Source organism: Chaetura pelagica, unplaced genomic scaffold (genome assembly GCF_000747805.2).
Source record: "Chaetura pelagica isolate M959 unplaced genomic scaffold, ChaPel_1.0 scaffold985, whole genome shotgun sequence".
Taxonomy (NCBI): domain Eukaryota; kingdom Metazoa; phylum Chordata; class Aves; order Apodiformes; family Apodidae; genus Chaetura; species Chaetura pelagica.
This window is the reverse complement of record NW_009953324.1, coordinates 52,312-77,593: the sequence shown is the minus strand read 5'-3', so window position 1 is coordinate 77,593 and position 25,282 is coordinate 52,312. Positions and strand designations below refer to the sequence as shown.

The 25,282-nt window shown below is 39.9% G+C and overlaps 1 protein-coding gene across 1 annotated transcript; it reads left to right on the top strand.

Moving 5' to 3' along the window:
• SUSD2 (sushi domain containing 2) lies at positions 1-22,602 on the top strand. The gene is made up of 15 exons (XM_009998143.1): positions 1-67; positions 2,252-2,456; positions 3,553-3,701; positions 4,186-4,353; positions 4,600-4,774; positions 6,236-6,437; positions 7,538-7,623; positions 8,197-8,465; positions 10,970-11,113; positions 11,904-12,059; positions 13,796-14,044; positions 15,145-15,417; positions 15,857-16,039; positions 20,579-20,669; positions 22,521-22,602. Exons 1-15 carry the CDS (start codon positions 1-3, stop codon positions 22,600-22,602), a joined length of 2,499 nt encoding a protein of 832 aa, XP_009996445.1.
• Positions 22,603-25,282: the final 2,680 nt, after the last annotated feature.

Here is a 25,282-nt window from a genome sequence, read left to right as displayed (position 1 = left end):
ATGAAATTTTTTGGCATAGATGTTTCTTTCTTCATGCTCTTCACCCTCATTGCTCTTTGGAATGCAGGTGAGTGACTTTCAGAAATTTTGCTGCTCTTAGCTACAAACTTTTTTGACTTCTGAACTTCAGAATGTACACATCAGTAAGAAATTACTGACACCATTTGCTAAAGCAAAGGCACACAATCTGGTTTTTACCAGAATGGTAATTTTCAACCCTTTCCTCTGCTATTTCTCAGTAGGACAGTGGATCTTTTCTGTAAGTAAACAGACAATCTGGAGAATGCAGTGAATATTTTTAAAGACACAATTTTCTAGGTCCCTGTATTGAACAAGCATTTCTACCTGGGCAGGTTTTCTGGTACAGAATGAAGGCTGACTTTTATTTCCAACTTGCTACTGTTCCTGTTTTTCCTGGCACACACCCACACCCTATCCTAGAATAAAGGAGGAAGGCCAGCAGAGAAAAAAAAACAACTGAGACATTTTACTACCTTTTCTCCTTAATCTTAAAAATTTTTCTAAATTCCTTCTTCCTCTCCTAGTCTTGTTAATTCACTGTTAATGTTTGAAGAGTAGCAGCTTATCCCAGCAGCTTATGGGGTGCAGTAGATTTCTCCTTCCCAATCCACTAGACTCCGAGCTGCTATACTCTCAGATTCAGGAAATTCCTCCTGTCTCAGCCCCACAGATGTGGGTACTGCTGCTCCTGTTTCTAAGTCCAACATGTATGGAGGCTAAGTCTCTATTGCAAAGAGGCAGATATACATCCTACACCCAGTATGTTAACACAGGCAGCCACACAGGCTAACACATAGCAGTGCTTTTACTGGCATCCAAATAAACACAGACAGCACTCCTATAAACCTGCATCCCAGCCACTTCTGTTCCTTCTCTACAGCTGATCACAATGGAAGGTCACTAGCAAAACCATAAATACACACTTTTCTCTGCAGATGCACTGACCCACAACATTCACTGATACCTGGCATGCTAGCATAGGCTTTAAAGTTGCTCATTTGCTGAGCTCAGATCTCAAGTCCTTGTGTCTCCTATGTGCGGGTCTCCTACTGACTTGCTAGATCATCCTGAAATTCACATACAACTTGCACAAACCCCCACATACTAGAGAGTGAGGTGATACAGAAAATAGGAACAGGACTGAATGAAATGGCTATGGTGATCAGGTGCAAGGCTCAGTTAGAGAAATGTACTGACCAGCAGCTTGTTTTATGTGTGAATGGTTCCTTTTGTATTCCCTTCCCTCCATTTTCCTGTGCTGCTTCTTCAACATCTACCTTCGCTTCACTTCTCCCTTTCTTTTTGCTTGTAACCTCCCAAATAAGCAACCATCCCCTAATTACTCTTTCATCACTGGTCCCGATTTTGCTGCATCCATGTCCAAGTTTAGAATTATTTATACTTACCTACATGTCAGCATTGCATGGTATTATCGATACAGTAACGCAAGCAGTGCTACCCTTGCAAGATTCCACTCCTCTAAAGGTCCTCAGCGCTCCCAGTTGTCTGTGCAGCTTGTCTACCTCACTTAACTCCTTTTTAACTGTTTGAAAACCGATTGTTCTTCACAGTGTTACTGTAATCTATGTTGACTTCTCACTGTTTCGTGTTAAGCAATTTTTCATATCATGTCCAGTAACTACTCATTGTCTGTTTAACTAGACCTCAGCCAGACTTAAGCCAAGGGCCAAGTCATCTGTCTGTGTACCTAGTCATCTTTACAGCCACCTAGTTAAGGTTAGACTCAAATAAAATGCAGAAAAGACAGACATCTCAGTAGCTTTTCATAATCTCACATTTGTAGCACTCCCTAGTCACTAATGTGAGCTTTCCACTCACTGAAGAGCACTAGCCTTCCATTCTCACTGATTCACATACAGGCTTGACAGCACGGGACCCCATTCTGGTTTGCATAAGGCCTGCTCTCAGAAATAAACACAATTAGCGGTACTCACCGAGGGGCTGCTCTGGAGATTTATCTTTCTATTAGATGTAAAAATACCCATGGATTTGGTGGAATTATACACTGGCTGGGGGGTAAATAAGTGTGGTTTTCTATTCAACATGGAGCAACCAGCTATCACCTAAATACACTACTGAACTAACATAAACAGCCTACTTCATTAATTTACAGTTACTTAACTTTAGATTATGTACTTCTGTTTCAGAGAACATCTAGAAGAGTTCAATAACATTGCTGACTATGATTTTTTTTCTTCCTTTAACAAAGGAGCTCAAGATTCTTGCTCACACCGATGTGGGGAGCTGCTTGGTACCTGTTCTTGCCAGGTGACGTGCCAGTCCTTGGGGATTTGCTGTCCTGATTATAAAGAATTTTGTCTTCAAATTTCTCCATACTCAGGATCTCTGATGGGAGGCAAAGACTTTTTGATTGAAAATACAGCTTTTAATGCCTCTTCCATGATAACATGCAGGTGGGCCATGATTGTATGTTTATCTGCCAAAGGGAGGTGAGCCTCTCTAATCTCACTTTCCAACAATAGGTGATTACCACAAAACAAGACTTGTCTACACTGGAGTGAAAACTTACTTTGTAAAGTTTTCAGAATCCTGAAACACACAAAGGTTCTGTTAACCCTCACCCTCAAGGATACACATCATCTGCATTTCTACACAGGATCATTTCATTTAGGTCGAGTTACTGTGTGATACAATCATTACTCTTCTAGTTCTTCCACAGAAAGTTCTGAGTGAGATTTTGGAGTCCTTCCCATTTGCACAGCAGCACCTGAAAAGCACCTGAAAATTAGTTCTTCACTGAGAAAACCTTTGAGCCAGGCATTCACTGTGTAGCACAGAACTGGGTACTTTAAATTACCTGCACAGTTGCATCATCATAGCCAACACAAACTTCAGTGCAGACAAGCAAGGTACAACATCCTGACAGGCCCAAACTCCCTAGGCCACCGGAGTAGCTATGCAGCCACAATCCATCAATCCTGAAGGGCCATGGGTGGAATTACACTTTACACACTTGGCAAGAGCTCTAACTGGAAGTAGATGGTTAAATAATGAGCAATGATTTCTGAGTTAATCTTTGCAATAGAAATTCTAGAACAGCATGAAATTACTTTTATTGTAGTCACAGGACTTAGCAGAAAAAAAAAACCCACCACAAAACCAGGACTTCACAATGGCTGCATATCATGGTCTATGTTAGCCACCCTGTGTAGTCTTATTAATCTGGCAACATCACCAGTGTCTTCCTGCTGTTCCTTTAGTTATTTGCTGCTAATTTATCATGCCTTCCTCCCCCAGTCATTAAGTAGTAAATCTAAGGCTTGCAGATTGTTGTGTACTTGTGCAATGCACAGCAGAATCCACACTGGTATAATAAGTACAAAGTACACACAAATTTTTCCAGTTTATATTTACTGCTACAGGCAAAACAGCCATGGGACTTGCAATGATTTGCTTATGACACAAGATTGCTTAATGAAACACAACCGAGACATTTAGAATCTTCCTTCTCTTAGTGGTGACACTGAAAAATGTTTTCAACATCAACAGGTTCAAGAAGAAAATCAAAACCAATGGCTATGTTGATAAGAATGGAAAAGCCCACTGCATCTCCCCATTGCTGTATGAGACTGGTTTCATCCCTTTTGAAGTTTCTACAGATAATGTGACGTTTCCATACTCTGGAACTTGGTTATCAGGTTACTTACAGTTAAATCTACGCTATCCTTCTTCTTTCTATATTCTTGCTCTGTGGATGCAGGATTATATAAGCCTTTCCATTTTGATTACTTACCTTCTTCCTTAAAAGACTGTTTGACCTCAGAAAAGTAATTCTTGCTGCCTTGAAGTTAATTCATGTTTTGAGAGATGCTCTACAGCAGCAGCATTAACACAAAAATGTCATGCTTAAAAATGAGGTTGACCAAAACAGTTCCCTTTTTGTAGCTGTATCTATCATAAAATAACTGCATTGTGATGTTGTAAACTAAGAACTACAGAAAGGGTTTGTATTAGTAAGGGTTGCATTCTCTCAGCTTCAGCTTACTCTTTTTATATCATTCATCCTGTTAGAAAACATACACAGGGGAAATATTGTTACATCTTAAATAATATAGTGGTGCCTTTTCTGAGCTATGCAAAGCAGAAATGTCATTAATACTTATTTTCTGTTCTGTAATGCAGTACATCACAGCAAAGTATTGGACGGAGAAAAATGCACATTGGTAAATCAGACAAAATGGCAATACTATGGCACCCCCAACACTGATGGAAACTTAACTCTTACCTGGACACACCAGGCACTTTCAGCAACCTACATCAACATAGAAGTCTGGGGATACCAGGAAACAGGTAAAGTGACACTTTTCCTACTTGTGCACAACCATCCATCACATGTGTAACTTCTGTGCAGAGCTCTGCACACCATGCAATCACTTTCACTGAGGCATCAAGAAGAGATCTGCAAGTATAAATAACTCATTGCAATAATGTCAGGTTTTCCTCTTCATTTACATATGGGTGTAGACACCTAATTTCAATCTTGTGACAAGTATTCTTTTCCAGCATCCAAAACAATTTTCTTCTTCTGTTTAACAGGTGACAGTTACTCAGAAAACTGGTTGGCCGAATGGAAATATCTTTACACTTTGGCAAGAGCAATCTCTAATACTGGAAAATTTTCTTTCATTCCTGTACCCACTAAAGGAAATTACAGTATGTGGGACTTTGGAATGTTGAGAATTATACCCAGCAGCTATTCTGATGGTCAGAGGCAAGTACATCACAAAATTCATATATCACAGGTACCTTATTATTGCTTCCTGTATTAAAGCTGCTGTCTCCTTCCGACACTAAAAATTAGGATTCAGGCTCCATTCCAAATGAAACAACGTAGAGAGAACTGGAAGGGAAAAAGTGAGAAAAAATGGGTTGTGATAAAGACAGTTTACTAAGACAGGCCTGGGCACAGAGTAAGTGACACGGAAGCAGTTGGTCACCACCTCCTGAGGCCCAGCCACTCACACAGAAAGGGCTGCTTTGGAAATGATCCCCTGCAGATTTATTTCTGGGCACGATGGTCTATAGCATAGAATATACCCATGGTCCCTGCAGGTTGGCTGTCACAGCTGTACTCCCTCCTAGCCTCCTGCCAACCCATCCAACCCCGAGGGCCAGTGTGAGAGACATAAGGCCTTGACACTGCGCAAGCATCATTCAGCAGCAGCTAAAACACTGTTGTATTACCAGAGTCGACTTGGCCACAAAACTAAAATATGGCAGGCTGCTATGAAAAAAATTACTTCACTCCAGCCAAACACAGTACCCTCAGCAAAGTGGCCTGCTGATTTCTATCATCACAACTGTGGAGGAGGCCCTAACTGTGGAACTCCTGGCCCTGCAGCCACAGGCCTTCTTCCTCTGCAGTTGTTTTTTTTCTATTTTGTATACAGGCCTTTGCATTCCCACAAAATTTATGCCCACTTCCTTTCATTTCATTGTATATTTCTCCATGATTTTGGTGATTTGCCTCTGTAAGTACCCCAACATATTTGGAGCTTGGAAAGACGTTCCTTCAGAATTTTTCCACATCTGCAGCTTTTTATGTAGATGGTGTAGTGCCTGTGAAAATATAAATGCCACCTTTTCAGTGTTAGAACATATTACCATTACATCAGAACCTTTTTTAGCATTTAGGAGTCACTACCCACAGAAGGGCAACCCTTTCTCTCTCTAGAGGGTTTTTAATTACACTTCACATATCATTTTTTTCCTGGCTGGAGAGCAGAGTAGCCTTGGAACAGTTCAAAGATTCTGAATTGTTTCTATCTATTGGCACTGAGCCTGACACTACTGGAGCACAAGGTTAGGTTTTGTTAAGAGAACTCAGATGTTCTTTATTCTGGCCTAAATGGAACTACACTGTGAAAAGACTGTAAAAAATAGAAAACTTGTCTCTAAAAAGGTCCACGTAACCCAGAATCACAAAGGCTAAAATGTATTCTGACCACTGCGTATTTCCTGAATGCTGTCATGTCACTTCTAAATTAGGAAAATTTTGATATGCTGAAGCTTTTTGAAGGAAAAAGAAAGCAGTGGCCTTTCTAAGGAAATAACCACTTGCAAGGTGAAAGATTCTTTGTAATCTTAGTTAACGATTAAGACACAGTGTTATTGTCAAAACAGTGGTTGTTCAGCTATCAGATCTATTTTTTGCCTCTTTTTTTTTTTCCAGCAACATTCCATCAGTCTGGAGTTCAGAGCATGCATTGGCTTGGCACCTTGGTAAAGACTTCAGAGATGACACAAATGCATGGGCAACTGCAAAATGTACAGAATGGGACCGAAAGGAGGACAAGCTTCCAAACTTCATAGAAGAAATTATAGATTGCCCTTGCACCTTGGCACAGGCAAGAGCTGACACTGGCAGGTTCCATGTAAGTTACTAATCAATCCCCCTGGCTCATTACAGTTCAAAGTAGAAGCTTAGGGAATGCCATACACCTTCCTACACACTTGTTCCTTCTCTAAAAGTCATTACAAGGAAACAAAATTATATTTACATTTGCTCAAGTAGCATGCCAAATGACAGAGGCAGATAGTATGATTAAAATGTGCCTGTGGGGCAGCAGATGGAAATCACCTTCAAACAGGGAAATAAGGCAGTTGCAGTGGCAGGCAGAAAACATTCAGGGAGGGCAGTGAACTCTGTGGAGCTGGGAGCATGGGTGACTTCTCTGAGATCCTCCAAGATGTCAACCTGTGTTTGTAGACAGTACCCCAACCAGAAGCAGCAGGCCACAATTCTGCCTCGTGTATCAATTTGCTGCAAACCCTTCTGCCTTGTACTTAAGAGCTCAAGTTCACAGCCATTATTTCCTGTCTCCTGCTTCCTTCCTGCTTCTCACCTTCACTGTTAAGTAGGAACTGACAAAAGCTTAGAAATCAATTGCCATTTAGTCTATGCTTACACTTACAGTGCTGAGCTGAGGACTAGGTAGGGTAACTTCCTCTCCTATTTATGGTACTAAATGGTGACAATGTATTTATGCATATTTTTAAAAAAAACAGTTAGGTAATTTTGTTACTATAATTTCCTGGTTATGAAGCTACAAACATTATGTGTAATTTAATGGGTACAGTTAAAAAGCACCTGAAGAAACAAAACAAACAAAAAACCAAAAAAGTTCTACAGCACTGTCTCTAAGAACTCAGGACAAAAGTTGAGTTTAGTCTGGTGCAAGCGGTGTTTGTTTTGCACTTACAGTTGAAATTCTCATTTAGCTGCATCTGCTCCTCAAGATCTGTTGTAGCAGACTGCAAAATGCTCAGGTGAGACTAACCTGTTGCTCTAGTCACTTCAGTATTAAATTCATGTTTTTTCCTATAATTCCATACTACTCAAAACACAGTCACAATCAATCAATACATTTAGACTTTACACACAAGTCAGAGACAAAGGGTGTGGAGGGGACATAAAAATAGAAAGGACAATGGGGAAAGAACCCTCTTAAGCCTGAGTGTTGATGTTTTTCAGGCAGATTATGGCTGTGACATTGAACAGGGGAGTGTGTGTACTTATCACCCTGGTGCTGTGCATTGTGTAAGAGCCATTCAAGCCAGGTAAGGAAAATTTTTTAAAACTGCATTTGTTTTATGACTTGTTCCACCTCAGAGATAGCAGCATCACAAAGGTCTCTGAACTCTCAACTCCCAGGTTCATAGCAACTATTGTTTCCCTCTTATTCACATATCAGCCCTCATAGCTCAGATGAAGCCAAGGCCTTAGATTTAATAAACAATTAATTGCACTGTGCTAAACTTTAGGATACCTAAAAAAGTACTAATGTCTAAAATATATATTTAGGATTAATAAAGCCTATCCTTTGTTGGTTACTTAAATCCAACAAGTTAATTCTTTGTGCTCTTTCTGTCAGAACAATTTTAAAGTTTGCTATGTCCATGTAGTTATTAGGGCTACAGAACTTCCCTACTGCCTTGGTTAAAACCCACCCCTCCCTATCCCTAGTCTGCTCTGATCTATAAGAACAGAGCCTGGGGGGTTGGAAGTCTAACTGGGAGGTATCATCTCTGTACATCATATAAAGCTGGGCAACCAAAACAGCTATATCCATAAATATGAACAGAGCTCACAGAGCTGAACAATTACTTTCTTCTCATCACTTTCTCAACCAGCCCCCAGTACGCAGCAGGACAGCAGTGCTGCTATGACTCCACAGGGACCCAAATCCTGACACACGACTCTACAGGAGGCAGCACACCTGATCGAGGCCATGACTGGGGTTCACCACCTTTCATGAAGCCTCCCCGCATCCCTGGCTTTTCCCATTGGCTTTATGATGTCATCAGCTTCTATTACTGCTGCCTGTGGTCTGATAACTGTCATTTCTATATGAAAAAGCGGCCCTCCAGTGACTGCAGGAGGTATCGCCCACCTCGAGCTGGTAAGGGCTTCAGAATTCCAATATGGAGTGTAGCTTTTTGGTACAGTGCTAGCTTCTAGAATATTTACCTATATATGTATGTCTGTTGACAATGGTCAGGGTAGAAAATGTTTTCCTGTAGAAACTTTCCATGGAAAGTTTCTATTGATCTGTCAGTGGCAAAATCTGTACATGGTTTTTAATTGTCCTGCAAGATTTTCTGCTATTGATTATCTCCCTCATCCCTGGAATCTAAATAGCTGAAGTTTGGTAGTCAACATCCATGACTTCCTATCATCAGTGGGCACTTTTTCAGAAGGACAATAGACAGGGATGGTTAATTACAGCTTGGCAGTAGCTAGAAAACCATAATGCTACAAAATGTTACTCATATCAAATAAGGACATTTCACCATTTACAAGTGTATCTACTGCTCTTGCTCCTTGCTTTTAAGTAGTCCTCAAATCTTGCCGTATCTCTGCTGCTGCCAATCTTGCCTTTTTCTATGCTGCTGGGGTGCTGAGATGTTCACAGCAGGATTGTGGCCTTCTGTAAAGAAGTGTGAAGAGGCGGTGATTTGCTTCAGGCAAAAGAGAGAAAACAGCAGAGGTCACTGAAGGAGGTAGCTAAGACGTGATGTGACACAAGACTCTCCCAGGACTAGCAACAGCAGGCTGTAAATCTTTCCTGATTTCCCCCATCAAATTGTCCTGTGTGGAAGCAACAAGGGAATAGGGAGATAGGAGATTAGTGTGGAAAATAAGGTTGGAAGGACAAGATGTCAGCCCGAGGCCTAGTCCCAGGCAAAGCAAGCAGAACAAACACAGTGATGGCAGCAACAGCCAGTTGACAGTTCAGATCTCCAGATGAGTTTGAGGTAGGTTTGAAGGAAAGTTGAGAATTCAGTCTGCTGGACAAGGTCAAACTTCTGGTCCAGTGATGGTAGCCAGGGTGAGACACCAACAACAGCAACTGTCAGGCAAGTCTGCAGGGACAGGGCATGCCCAAAGACAAGCCAGAAAGTCAGTTGCATGTTTAAGTGCAGATGAGCAGGGTCCATGGCCAGACACAGGTTTGGCTGCACTGGAGATGGACACAGGCAGGGACTGAAGGGCCAGGCCTGAGCTTAGACAGACCCCTGGACAGAAGGTGTAGATAGAGAGGGCCAGCAAGAATGTTCAGTGCAATTAAGGCCTATGAGTGAGATCAGGACCCATAGAGTTCCACTACGGGAAGGAAAGGCCTCTCTTAAGCAAAGACATGTTGATGAAGGATGTGAAGAACAGTCTTGCAAAAAGGTTCCCAGATGTGCAATTACATCCATCTATCAAACATGACAAAATTGCAAAATACAGCTCTCACTAAGCACTGCAGGTGCTTGTCTTTCTTTGTGGCTACCACACAGCCAGGACAGTGTTGCATCAACCTTGTGCAAGCATAAGCATCTGAGAAAACTAAGCCTTAAATGCCACAGAACCCTTTGCAAAAGTATTGATGCTAAAATCTCCTCAGAGTATGCCACAGTTGGATGTGGTGCAATACCAGCTCAAACAAAGACAGTCACCAACCTTGGTACTTACAGAGCTCTCCTAGAACACGGGATGCTAGGCTTAAACACCTCTTCTACCTAATGTGGAGAAATAACTTGAACTCATGGTTTGGGGGCAGACCTTCTCTACTGTGATTTTCCATTGTTTATTCCAAGTGCATTTTGGCCTGAATGCACTAACTGCTAAGGAGAAAATTAAAAATTACCTTCATTCCCCTAGCCTAATTAACCCAATTTATGGAGGGGACTCTTTCTTTAGGGAGAGACTGAGAGAGACAATGATCCCAAAGTACTTAAGAATCAAGCATTTAACGACTTACCTGTCACATAGATGTCCTTAGTTGATGAGAGTCACATCTCTGGTAAGATGACATAACTTGAACTTTTCTTTGCTGGAGGGGAGAGACCAGCCTTCCATCCTCTTGCTGATCTAAAAGGTAAAACCAAGGATTTGTGCTGAACTCCAGAAAGGCATTGAGGGTGAGGATCACTACCATCTCTCTCTAATCAGGCCAGATGAGACTTCAAAGCCCCATCCCATTTCTCTGTCACTTCCAGCTACATTTGGAAGCTCCCCAGTGAACTGCTCCTGAACTAGCCGTGTTCATATCCAAATCTCCCCAATACATTGCATTCAAGTCAGGCTTCTAGCCTGACAGTGAGGATTCTGATAGGGGGTCTAGCAGGTAAGCACCGCTGCCCATAACAGCGTTTTAAAGTGCAGCCCTAAATGTCAGCCAGTGAAGATGAGAGAAATAGAAATGACATTTCTCATTGTTCCCACAACCATAGAATTCAAGGTTGTCATGGCTATTCCTCAAGTCACATTTACCACATATCAGCCTTGCACTATTTTCCTTTGTTTAAATCCCATTCTACCACAATGAGTGGTTTGGGTTTTTTCTCATGAACCTAAGAGGAGTAATGGGTTGTGGTTTTTGCCTGCTCCTGTTTCTCTCTTTGCTTTTAAAAACAGCATCTGCTTTTGGGGACCCTCACTTCCTCACATTTGATGGTCTGAACTTCACCTTCAAAGGCCAAGGAGAATACACATTGGTAGAGTCTGATCTCACATCTCTAAGAGTCCAAGGGAGGACACAGCAGGTACACTCTCTCAACGGTAAGTTGGTAAGAAAAGAAGCACTGATCTGGTGAGAAGTTGGTTGGGGGGTAATTTTTTAATTCAAAGCATCTGACTCTGTCCTGGTCTTTTGGCTTATTTGTAAAACGAAACCTAGGGCAGAAGAAGCTTTCTGGAGGTAGCTGTGGCCTTTATAATTACAATGGGCAGACTGCAAACCAGCTTGTCAGAAGGAGACTGTCATATACCTGAATTTTAAAATGAAGGGGATATAGAGTATGAAAAAGCAGAATTGGGTCATGCTTCTCAAGACAATTTGAAAAGCCTGATGTCAGATACTTCTGATTTATGCTTTTTCTGTATCTAGTGCTATATTACAGAGCATAAAATGTGGGCTTGCAACAGGAAAGACTATAGATACCGGCCTCAAGGATGCACTTTCAGGATCTGGTACTTTAGCTATAAAGTACCAAAGTCCTTTGCTACTTTAGGATGGACTTTCTGCGCATTTCAGCACCCATGGAGACAGGAATGCTTATACTGAATACCTCATTTAATAGGATGGAAATTATGAAGGAAGTATTTTGTCCTTGATAGACTTCATTGTGTTTGTGGTAGAAGTCACATGAGTCACTGAAGAGTTAATTCTCAAAATCCATGTCTTAAATGGGATTTACATGCTTAGCAATTCCCTCAAATATAAATAATAATATTTAATTCTTTATAGGAAATAATTGGAATTTTTTTTTAACCTGTATCATTATAACCTTCCATATTTACTTCATAGCATGTTTGATATTTAGGGGGGTTGTTTTTGTTTATTTGGAAGGAACTGAGGCTCAGGTGACAGGCTTGTCTGCAGTGGCCATGCAGGAGAACAACTCTGATGTAATTGAAGTACGTTACTCAGAGGATCTGAATCTGGAGGTCCTGTTGAACCAGAAGGTCATTAGCTTCTCTGAGCAAAGATGGATGGACCTGAAAGGTTAGTAACAGATAATCAGCCTTGTAAGCTATTGTATTCTGAAGGAGCCAATCTATAGTTGGAAATGCCTCTAGATGCATACATTCCAACTATCTTTTCAGTGTCCTTTTGAGAAACAGGCTGCAGGTCACTACAAAAATTATGTAAGGAGTGAAATAAAGGAGAAGAAATATTCCAGCTTATTAGAATTTATTTTGTTACGTTACTTTAATTTGGTTGCTGCCAGATTGATGCAGATTCAGTGGTAGTGCACAGCTGGCATGGGCCTTGGTGAAAGAAATTAAACGGAAAGAACATGGGAGAACGTGCTTTCCATCCAGTTTGCCTGTCTGGCCCTGTCTTTATACTAGCCCACCGCATGGATTCCTCTGACCTTTGAGACTTGTGACTGCTGCAGTATGGGCAGGAATATAGCCATCAGAATGAGACGCTACACATCTCCTTCCAAATAACCATGGTTCAAACATGCTACAGAGAAGCACACTGCAGTTACCTGTGTAGCAGGAGAGGTGTACCAGGTACCTGTGTACCATGGAGAGGTGCAGTGGGAAGTCATGGTGAAGCACATCAGAACCTGCAGCCTTTCTGATCCTCATCAGCACCGCTGACAGCTGTAACTGGAAGCACCTATGCTGTGTCCAGGAAGAGGCAAGAGTCATCTGACTGGCCAGTAGGCTGGACAGTGTCATATTCTCCTCTCTCAGAATGTCCAAATAACTTCAATTACAACCTTTACCAACACCTGGTGCTTACCTGAACTTTCTGGGACATGAGAGGAGTATGAAAGAATGGCACGGAATCCCGACAATTACAGTTTTGACAGGTGGCTTCAGTGCCCACATCTTCCATGTCCTCTTTCAGTGTCTTGTAGAGCAATGGTTTTCCTTGTCATCCCGTGAAGGGTGAATGGAATTACAAACTCCTTAATTCACATTCTGCATGAGATTACTGCATCTAATGCAATGAAACCTATGAAGCATATTGAAATATAGTAAAATATAACCAAAGTATATACTAAGATATAACTGACTTTCACGTTCACCTATTAGGAGCTCCCTTGATCACCTTGATAGATGTTATTCCTCTATTCTTCTGCCGAAAGACTATGACAAGTTGACTTATTTTCTTCCAGAAGTGTGATAAATTGATTAGTCTTTATAATAATTTGACAAATACTCTAAACCTTACTAGAATTTGAACAGTAAGCCCCGTATTCAGCTAAGGAAGTTTTCTGTGGCTAGCAATTAATGTTCCTCAAATGGCTGGAAAAAATATTAAAGAGCAGAAAGAAGGCTACATTGACAAGGAGCTGCAGAAGCAGAGAGATGTAGGAAAGAAAAAAAAAATGGAAGGCACAGTGATGGGTCTTGGAAAAGAAGCCATATTAAGGAGGACTTGACAAGACAATCAAGCAGCAGAGGAAACTTGTGACCACTGAGAGCATTACTTTCAGCTTACAGTCACTCTGATGTAATAATCTCATGGCTTAAAGGCTCTGGTCTGGGATAGCGGCAGAAGGCAGTGCAGCTTATATCAACTGTGGGTCTTTTATGCTGCTACTCTGTAGTAGCCATCTTACATCAGCTGAAGGTACGAAGGTGTGGCCTTCCTTTGCATGCTCCTCAGAATGTAAATCAGAAAGGAAGAAAACTTTTATGAAAAATGGTTAAAACTGATGACACAACAATCTGTTCACTATGATTAGCTATTTTGTCCTCTTCCTCTCGTTGTTATAGGTCTCTTTCTCCATTCTACAGCTGACCAGAACATTACAGTGATGTTCTCTTCTGGGTCTGGAGTGGAAATAAGGGGAAGTAGAGGATTTCTGGCCCTGACAGTTCTGCTCCCAGAGACATTTATGAATCGCACACAGGGTCTCTTTGGGGTAATGAATGGCAACACAGAGGATGAGTATACTTTCAAGAATAAAACCACCATGTCAATTGATGCAAGTCCCCAGCAGGTGTTTGAGTTTGGAGCTAGCTGTAAGTAATTTATCTGGGCTATTATTACAATTTGTTTACAAATTAAATACAGCTTGTGATTTAAAGACTAGCCAACTGAGTCTGTACTAAGCAACCTATTACTGGGGGAAGACAAGAAAAACAAGTATGCCCTCCTCTACCCAAGTGGGTGACCTACATAGCCAAATGATTGAAGACAGAACACAACAGAACATCTTGCACTTTGTTCCATCAAGAGGCAGAGCTCATATTTCACAGCTTTCGTGTTAAGAATTCCATCTACTGTGGTCAGCTGAACACAGCATCACCAGACTGAAGTTTTATAGAAGTATAGCAATAGCCAGTGTCAGCTACCTTTTCCAGAATATTGGCAATGTTTCTATCAAGTACCATGTTGGTGATTTAAAAGATGATGTATAAAATAATAATTTAATAATAGTTCCTTTAAAAGAAGAGGATGTAGGGGTGTACATGTAAAAGAATGGCTGCTGTCATTTAATGAAAGTAATTAGGCTGCTATATCTAACCTACAGCATTAGACTGGCCAGCATTCCACCAGACATCAGGTTAGGACATAGGCCAGAAGAATTATGTGAATGTGAAATACCCGGTGGCTACCAACTGATCTCTGTATCAAACACACGGTACCCATACTCCAGGATTCAGATCATACTGAGAATTCTCACTGTTCCTACTTCAGGAAGCTTCTGATTTGGCAAAGCAAAAATGAAAAGGAGGGCCACAGCAGACATGATTAACACAGGGACATGCAGGATCAGGATCTGTGTCATTTGTAATGTTTGGCTTTGCTAGCTCTGTCTGAGGTATTTCTTTATCACTATTTTGCCAACAGGCATCTAAAACCACCTTTAAGTAAAATCATAGGTGAACAATTACTTGGATATAATTTTAAGTAACTGATTAAACACCGGGTTAACCAAACGCTAACTTTAGTGTCAAATTAAGATGCTGCACATGAAAAGCAAAATAATCTTGAGTGGAAGGAAGCTGTAAGGCTTCATAGATCTCTTCCAGATGTAGCACCTGGTTTAGTAGCAGAAGGTGGTACAGGTCTGTAGGCAATGTCGCATAAGAATATCTCCTTCTTTCTGTCTCCCAAGGGGCTGTTGAAAATGGAACTTCTCTCTTTACTTATGACACGGAGTTCTTACTGAATAGTTTCTTCTATGGGGAAAAGCACAATGCTTCCTTTCTGCCCCTGTTCGTTCCTCATGAAGACCCTTCTGACCCGCTGGTGAAAGACATGGTCTTGCTCTGTGAATCTGACCAGTTCTGCAGATTTGATGTCCTGACAACAAGAGACCTTCAAGTGGGAAGTTCCACAAAGCTATTTCATCAGAATCACAAGCTGCTGGTAGAAAATCTAGAGCCAGGTGATACAACATTCCAGAAAGCATCCATCACTTTTTTTTTTTACTTTTTTTTCTGTGGGGTACCTAGTTAACACTGAGAGGGCTTTGCTCAACTGTAGGTTCACCCACCTGTAAACATTCTTACTAGGAGGAATTGTCCTTCTACCAGGAAAATTCTGCACTGGTAGGATACATAGACAAACACAAAAATACATTTTTTCCACTTTTTCTACTACTGTACCACTGCATGGAATCCTTATCTTAATTTTCTATGTCTTCATATATCTTCCTTAGATTAAAAAAAATATATATATTAAAAAATCATAAAGTATTGTCTTCCAGTTAGACCAAAAATCTTTCCTTTCCATGAATTGGCATTAAAGTTCCATTTGAATAATTGTTATGGAGATTTACTAATCTAAATCCAAACTATTTCAACCAGACATGTCTCTTTCACTAGTGATCAGTTGTGGCTGGCTGGATCATCCAACTAACGGATTGAAGAACGGAACTAACTACCTGCTGGGCTCAACCATCCATTTCTTTTGTAATCAGGACTACAAACTCACTGGGTCAAAGGAAAGAATTTGCCAAGTAACGGGGGCCTGGTCTGGAGAAACACCCAGTTGCGTCCTGAGAACAGGTCTGTTTCCTCTTAATTGTTACAGATTGACATTTAGAAATCATTATCATTAACAAGGCAATCTCAGGATATGATGATGACCCTTGACAAAAGACATTGGCACATGAGATTCCAGGGTTTCTAGAAAAACTAACATCCAAATGTAAATAATAGGTTTTGGTGCTTTGGGATTATTTATCTATTTATTGCATGTATCTATTTCTGTAACAAAGGCACCCAGATATATGCAGGGGTTTACTAGCAACTAATACTTTTTTCCCAATCAACACTATGTAGCAGTCCAATAAATTAAAAATAGTATCACAGATTCAGCTGTTGGCTGGGAATATTAATACACTACAGCACAACTACTTAAGAATGGCTAAACTTTTTTTGACTAGTTATAACACAGATAATAATGATGCCACCTGTGCACATTCACTCAAAGGGAAAGCCTCCCCCTCAAGACAACCCCGATCACTTGCCCAGCAGGGGCGAGGCTCACTCAAAGATGTACCTAGGAGAATCATTACTCACCCAACAGGAGGTCACTCCATCTCGAGAAGTCTCCTCAGCTGCCGCCCCGACCTGAGGGGCAGGTTTCCTCACACACCCGCTGCTCCCAGCGAAAACGCCCACAAGGCCTCCGCCACCCCCTGCCCGCCGGCCCAGCAGCCCCAGCCCCGCCGGGCACAGCCAGGAACGGGTCGGTGCCGCCACCGCGTCTGCCCCGCGGCGGGACCCGGTCCCTGGCCCATCGGGCTGCATGTGTGGGTGCTCCTGCCAGCGCCAGAGCTGCACAGACACTGTCACACCCCAGCTGGGGGGCACCACAAGGGCTCTGCCAACTCCTTCTCATGGTTTAGGACTCACGGTTCTTTTTCTCCAGGTTTGACTGAAAGGAACTTGCGGCATGCTTCTTGAGGGGATTTCAAACCCAGACTTACCAAAACAAGAGAGAACAGTACTTAGCAAAAACTGTGCCATAACACAAAACCTCAAAGTCTACAAAAAGAATCCTTACAGTGTTATTTTAATGTCCTTTGCTTATGTAAATATAATGTTCTTTTAGCAGCTTTATAAATACATTATCTATGCATACATATAGAGATTATTGAAATCCTTTAGTACCCATATAATTTGAGCCACTTTTCAAGGATAAATGATAGCACAGCCCCCAACCATTTACTGTCATCCTTCATTCTCTCATCATTACTACAGTTTTTACCTTATTTGCAACTAACTGGGGCTAACATGTATCCAGTCTGAGCCATCTGAGGGGTGGGTTTTGAAGCCACATCTTTTAAAATGAGTGCCTTAAGAGAAACTTTGCAGAAACTGCCCAGTATTTTCGAACAGTTTCAACTCTTTTACTCATACACGATGTGCACTCCAAACGTCCTCAATGTGGCAACGTTTCAAAGCACCAGAGTGAAGCAAGGCCACATGGTATGTTTAAGCACTTTCAATGCTGAGTTAATTGTTGCCGAAAGTATTCATCAAATATATCAACAGATTCTCCATTCTGACCACCTTCCAAAGAACTGTGAAAAGTGCACAACACACCAGTAATGTATTCTTTGCCAGTGACCAACATCATCAGCCTCTGCAGGCCTGCACCAATTGCTTGTTCTTTCCCAACACAGTTCTGCATGTTTAGTGGCGTTTGTGAAATGAACTGCAGTGAGTTTGAGCAGCAGACTGTGCACTTCAGCATAAAAAATAATTATTGAACATTTGCACATACAAAACAGGGAATGTTGCCTAATTTAAAATAGATGAGTGAACATTTATGGAATGTTTTCTTGGACGAGTCAAATGTTAGTTATCGATATGCAACGTTGTGTTCACAGGAGCCAATCTCAGTAGCAATGTTATTTTGGAAAGTGTGAAACTAGAGATACTTCAAAACACTTCTATTTAATATCATAGTCTAGAGCATACAGAGTACTTTAGTTAACTGTTGAAAACATGAGATTCAGAAGTTTGCAGATGATTTAGCATGCTTCATAGTTCACTGTAATAATAGATTGTCTGTTAAAAATCTGAGAAGAATGAAATCTTTACAAAATAAGGCCAGATCTTGAAAATCAGTGGCAAAACATTTTGCCAAGCTGAAAGCTAAGAACATTTTGCCATCAACCACATACATACTGGATAGCAGCCAATCAGTCTCGATAAGCAAACTGAATGCTGACATTTACAGTAGAGAAAGGAGGGCAAAAAGCCAGCTCTGAGAGATCAGAGACAAGGAGTTAGAAGATGTGCAGAGATTAACTGCTTTTAGAATGAGGGAGAGATGCAGCAGCTTTATGGATAAGCAAACAAAACCTGCAATATTTTCCAACACTTGGTTTTCTAAAAGATGACAAAGAACAACAAGGTGTAAAATAATTCAATTGATCTATTTGTAACAAAGACCTTCCCTACGATTTGATAATTGAGAATCATTTGTAATGTGATACAGAAATTACTTTTATCAACCTTAGGAAGTTGGAGTATGCACTGACAATACTGGCAACCAATCAAGACAAAATAAAATATAAATTGCAAACACAGGGGTTTTTTTTTGGGGGGGGGTTGCTGTTTTTTTTTTTACTGCTATACCCTAATAATGCCAGTCATATCTAGCCTTGTTCTTTTGCATCAGAAGTCAAAACCTGTTGTTACTTTGTTACTCTTTCATGAAAATCCATTTTATCAAGCCCTGTGAGAGAGTGCCTTCTTGATGCCAGGAAAATACTGACAGAATTAACAGACAGCACTTTCAAATTTCTGGGCGCCTGACTGGGTGACCACCAACCTAGCCACTGTGATTAGTGGTTACATTTCTACTTCCAGCACAAAATAATAAAAGCCAAATTTTTCAAATTATTTCTTTCATGCTGGTCAGGAATACAGAGGCCAGCCCTCTATTATTCTCAGCTTCCAGTGGTCCTTGCTCTGTATGGCAAATCACCAAGGTTTTTCAGTTGCTATATGCTTCTGTTTTTCAAAAGTTAAGACAGTTAAAATAAAGGTATGAGGGCTATCAAAACTGGGTGGAAAGAGAGATGGAAACAAGAAAATTGAACATGTTATTTTGCAAAACTCATTTCTGTACTTTCAATTTCAAACATAAATTATGCTGTTGGGCCTGCACATTGTTGCTCTTGAGTATTGCTTCCTTGAATTAAAGTTTCCATGGAAATCCTCTGCTAATAATTATTTTGCTATGCTTCTAATTACAATCCCACTGCAAGTTCTACCAGTACCACAGCAACCTCCTTTTCACAGAATATCACAGAGAAAGAAAAAGAAACCATCCAGCAAAAGGAAAAAGGAGAATCTAGTAAAATCAGAAGTAAAATGCAGTTAGAAATTCCAAAATCTTAGCTATATATAAACACACATAGTCTGTTTGTGACAGATAATAATTTGGTGCTGTTAAGAGCAATCTGGTTTTGTCTGCCTTTTGAGGTTTGGGGGTTTTTTTTGGTTCTTTGTTTGTTTGGGTTTTTTTCCTCTCTAGGTTTAATTTTCCAGGCTCAAGCTGTGTTAACATAGTTCTTTTTGGAAAGCTGTCAGATATCTCATAAGCCTTCCACACTTCTATTCAGGTCATGATGCCAAAAACATTAGGTCTTCTTAGCACGGAATTGTTGTCTATCACCTCCAGGAGACTGGCTGCAAAGCTTATTAAAATCAAGAAATATAACCTGAGATTCTAAATTAAATACAAATATTTCACAGTAGAGGCAAATCACTACTGGACCTAACTACAAGGGCCACTAGAGGGTTCTCAGCACTTGGCAGAGACAGGGTACCTGCCCATAAGGGGTGTGCAAGACCAACAGAACTTTTTGAGCCTTGTACAGAAGTTACTGGATGAAGGACCAATGCCTGTGAAACACGTTATGTATCCCAGCCACTTCTTTCCTTAAGCTTCAGTATTCCAGCAGGTACTTTCCTTAAAGGATAAAAAATTCAGGAAGAATTGTTTCTTCCAGACAGTTCACTTCAGATGCTGTAGCTCCTAAACTGTTACGAACTCTCTTAAGTGTGATGAAATAATTAACTATGTGAGATCTTCAGCTTTTGTTGCTCACCACAGCCATACAGCATCCTGCTAGCACTATCCTACACCAGTAAGAAGGAGACAGAATTGGTAACTGCAGCTCTTTAGTAGAATAAGAAAACTAGAGATTTCTTATTCAAAATTTGTTTAATATATGGTTTCTGTCTTTCATGTGTCCTTATTATGTAGTCACAGAATTAATACTTTTAGCACATTCATACTTTCTCATGCCATTCAATGTACCCACACCAGAACAATGACTTTTGCTGTTTTTTACACAGAGCATTAAGCAGCAGTGGCACTTTCAAAACGTTAATGCTAAATTACAAACCATTTTTAAAGCAATCAAACCATATGGAAAAAGGATTGAAAAATTGTTAGTTGTTGGTATTGGCAGTTCTATATAAATTTAAAAAATTAACACATATGACTACATTCAAAAAAAATATGAAGAAATCTATCAATGTCTTCCTATTTTGTTGTGGTTGGTTTCTGTTTTTCAGATATCAAACAAGTAATTCTTCTTGCCTGCATATTTGGAATAGTGGGTCTTGCAGTTCTGGCACGCTTGGCATTCTTATGTAGAAAGGAGAGGTAAGACTCAATTGAACTGAAAACACAAATAAACCTGCTAAATAAATAGCAAGTGCTATAATATTTTTAATGTTTTTTTCTCAATGACAAAAAAATCAAGACATGATGTTTTCCTGCTGCTATGTTTCATGCAAAACATCAATCCGAAGTATCCTTGTGTCCAGCTAGGAGACCATGAAGGAAAGTTGCAATTGTACCAGAACACAAATGTGATTTATTGATTGATCGAATGAGAAGTAACAGGATTTTTTGGTAAAGACAATTTATTTCTGGAGTGATAAGGCTACCTGACTAAAAGTATTCTGTTTCAGAACAGGTGTGCTCATGATACCGATAGGTAAATTTGATGTATCATTAAAGGAATACATTGCATGATTCTGTAACTTTACACAGATCTTTGAACTTATTCCCACTTTAAAAAATAAATTAATTTGCCTAGAGAACACTTACATGGCTCTTGTGCCAAAGAAGTGAATAGAATTTTTAAGATATAGCTGTCTGCTGCCCATTCTTGGAACCCTGCTATCACACAGAAATAAACTTGCTATGAAAACAATCAAGTTTTAAAATCACATCTCTAAAAATATTATGTGGTTAGTCACTTACTTATAACTAATTAATTATAATTAATTCTGTTAGCCAGTGATAACAAGACACTGGAAAAAATATTTTTGGCTCTGCGCCTTTCTAACAGGTTTGTCACTGCAGAGCCTCTTGAAACAGAATCCAGTATGATAGCCACATCCATCACTGAAAATACAGCCTATTGATTCTGAGATCAATCATCAATTAACTGTCTATCAGAGGGCCAGAGACCCTGTCAAGTTTTGCCCCTTGCCTTTAAATCACATAAGCATTGTTTTCTACACTCCACAGAGAACGCTCATACCCAAACCTCCCCTGGACAAAAAAACCCCACACCCAACAAACAACAAAACAAAAACAACACAGGATACATACCTGCAGCAACTAGTATTTTTTTGCATAAATAAGAATTCACAGACAAAGGAAACCTCCTGTATTTGCCAAATTTTACACACACCAGATTCTGACATGTAAAACCAACACTACTATTACAGCTGCACTGACTTCTCACATTTAAGACCAGCTTACAGAGCTGCTACTCTAAGTTAATAATTGTACATCAAAAGCCAATTTAAAAACAAACAAACAAAAAAATTAAGCTATCAACCCTTCTAAACTCTTGCATATTTTGCAAATCTGTAGATAATTTTCATGTGCTACAAAAAGCTTATCATTTGTGGGAAAAAATCGAGATAGTTTAATAAAGTACATAGCACTCTTTAAGTGCTATTAAGCACACTTAATAAAGTCCAGGGCTGTATATCTGGGTAGCAGAAGAGGATTCAGTCCTTTGTACAGTAGTAACAAATTTTGAACTGGTAAATTTTAACTAGGGAAGGTTTATTAGACAACTATTGAATCACGTAAGTCTGTCATCTACTGTATACTCTTCTGGAGCTCAGGGTAAATCTAACCCTATGACAAATCATATGTTTTATATAAGAAGAGAAGTAAGTAGTCCTGCATACTGTAGGTATTCTCTAATTTCATCAAATGTTGCTCAAATAGGAGGAGTGCTACATAACCTTCGGTCACATCTTTTGGTTACTTTCTTCAGTAGTGTAGATTCTCTCTCACTATGGGGGGAATACTGCTTATTGGGAGAGGTATGCACTTCAATTACACAGAACTGGTACTTTAAAAATTGGTGCACAATTACCTAACCCAATATTCTTCTCAGCTTGATCTAAGCAATGATATTATGGTAACTACTTTAACAGTAATTTCTAGTCTTTTTTTGTTTTTAAACTTTTTCTTCTTCCATAGACACAAAGGCATGCAGAAACTTGTTTCAGAGGTTCCAGTTGTATCTGAACAAGAAACAATGACATTCCAGAGGAGTTTTTAATGACATACATAAAAGGCATAGCAGAGGATTGAATTGTCCACAGCAACACAGAGAGACTTTTCAAACACAAGCAATGTTTTATAGAATATGCTACGATTTGATTTCTGTTTTCAAGATGACAAGTGCTGAGTTTTACGGGAAATGCTGAACAGCTTCCTAGGAGTACCTCGTGGTGGGCTCAGCCTGCCCTCACCACAGAGCATACTGCTGCAGAAAGTACCACTCTCAAACTTACAGGCATTAGTTTCTTCTAACAGTCACACCTCTGCCAGCAGAAGAGTTCTTACAAAATCACAAGAGTTAATGATTTCTCGGCACTTTTCTTCTTCTACTTGAAAGATGGTAAAAATGAAAATAATCCTAACTTACTATGCTAGCCATTATCAGAGAGACATTTATCTTCTATTGGGCCATTTGATGGTGATTTGACAGATGTGAAAGTGGATGCACAGTGGACTACTGGCAAGTTGGGCTGAATGTGCAGATTGTTGAGGTTTGTGCGGTGGAAAGGGAAACATACTGAAGACATTTAAACATTGCATTCTTGAAGTTTGGAAGTCTTTGAATGCAGAGCCCAAAGTGGCATTTTTGTTTCATTTCTGACCTAATTATAAAAGGTACATTGGAGAAGGAGGAAGGGCAACTACTTAGAGAATGAAACCTTTCCTTCCAGGTTTACTTATAATTATTTTTTCAAAAATCAGTCTTTGTTCAATTGTCCAATAGAGTCCATCTTAAAAAAAAATAAAAATCTGGTACCTGCAGTGGAAATGTTTTGCAAAACGTGCAATATTTTCCTTGAATAACTGCATATTCTTTCCTTTTAAGAAATATCTAGCTGTATTACAGCATGTTTCATTATCTTCATTTAAAAGTTATTTCTGAACTAGTACCTTGTACAGAATTATTTTACCAAAAAAAAATAAATTCATCATTTGCAACTCTTATACATTATACAACTCTTTTTGATAGAGAAAGAATTACTAACTTTTGCAGGTTATTTGGCCTGGATTTCTAAGGTCTTAAATCAATAAACTACTGGAAAAACATGGCACAACACAAACTACATACCAAATGTACAGGAAATGTAAATAACTGAAACAGCACAGATTTTACGTTATAATAGGAACAAGATAAATTGAAAGAAGTGCCTCAGACCATCTACTATTCAGTTTAAAATTATTCATTACTTATTAGCTGCTGTTGCTGTTGCCATTGTTGTTGTTTGTAAACAGAGGCCACAAACCACAAGCAGAAAATTATAAAATGAGGACAAGTGATCCTGAATCAGTAAGTTGAAATAGAAACGATTCTGTACAACAGAAAGAAAAAAAATACTGTAGAAAAAGAACTTTAAAAGAAGACTGGGGAATAATCATTGGTATCAAATGGGCTGCCCGTAGCCAGCCAGCTACAGTTTAATTTAAAAAAAAAAAAAAGTAAAAAAAAAGTGCAACTGTTGTATACACACATATGAACTGTGTGTGCAACTGATCAGTGGTGAAAGTAGGCAGCAGAGTGAATGAAGGTGATTTGCCTAGGGGCACTGGAAGAATGAATAGGCCTTTTGGAAATAAAAAAGTTGATTTTCTCAATTACATTATCAACACAATTTAAAAATCTGTAAGCAATCTCTATTCCAGTGTCCTTCAGGAACAGAATAACAGACAAAATGGAATGGAAACTGGGTGAACTGGTAACAACATAGTAGGATCCCAGTCTTTGGAGAGAATTCTGTGGGTCCTTGAATCACTAAATTGTAATGTCTCATATGCTGGTAGACAGCACATACCACACGGAGGTGCTGCAAGCACACACAGTGACTTGTAAGGGAATGCTACTACCAGCATTTGATGCCAGTAGCTCAGATTGGGAAGAGAATTTATGAAATTAATTAGAACTCTGATCCTCCTGAAAAGCATGTATGTTAATCTGAGAACACAGCTGATTTCCATGGATCAGAATTATTCCCCTTAGCCCATCATAAACAAAGCAGGGGTTAAAACAAACACCCACCACCACAACTTGATCCTTCTGGTTGGTCTCGGGAACCTTCTCATCACACCGATCTTCAGTTCCATACTTCACACGTGCATACATACACACACATATAATCAGCCACCACAAAATAATGTTTGCTCACCAAAGCTCAGGATCAGGAACTTCAGCAGAATTTGTCAGCCAAATAACTGAACATGCTCGTATATCATGTGCGTTAGGAGGAATGACATATTCTGGCATTCACCATTAAAAATAAACAAGACAAGTACCATAGTGTGCATTGATAAAACAGATAAAGCCCACAAACTGTACTTTGTTGCTTCCTTTTTCAGAGCAACAAAAACTACTCTCTCCCTTCTGTTCACATAGCAGAAGAGTAACGGTGCTCCAGCAGCAACTACGCCTGCCCTCCTGTTCCTGACAAAGCAAGTGTCGATTTTTGCTGCTGGTGGTGATGTGTTTTTCCTGTTGGTTGGTTTGGGGTTTTTTTTAGCAAAGAGGCACTGCTATTGCTAAAATGTGTCAGAGGTCAGCTAATAAGCCTTGGTAGAAATTAGCTTTGTAGTGTACCACCCTTTTTTTTGGTTATTTGCTGTCTGCATGTAGATGGCAAACAAACAAGCTACCTTTCTGCAGCGCAGAAGCGATGCTGCTCCCTCGGCCGCACGCTCCGCTGGCT

Bases quoted from the DNA above. Each gene is read 5' to 3' on its own strand.
- SUSD2 (XM_009998143.1), top strand. From the start codon at position 1: ATGAAATTTTTTGGCATAGATGTTTCTTTCTTCATGCTCTTCACCCTC. The intron at 4,354-4,599 runs GTAAAGTGACAC...TCTGTTTAACAG, and splicing joins CTGGGGATACCAGGAAACAG to GTGACAGTTACTCAGAAAAC. The intron at 14,045-15,144 runs GTAAGTAATTTA...CTGTCTCCCAAG, and splicing joins GTTTGAGTTTGGAGCTAGCT to GGGCTGTTGAAAATGGAACT.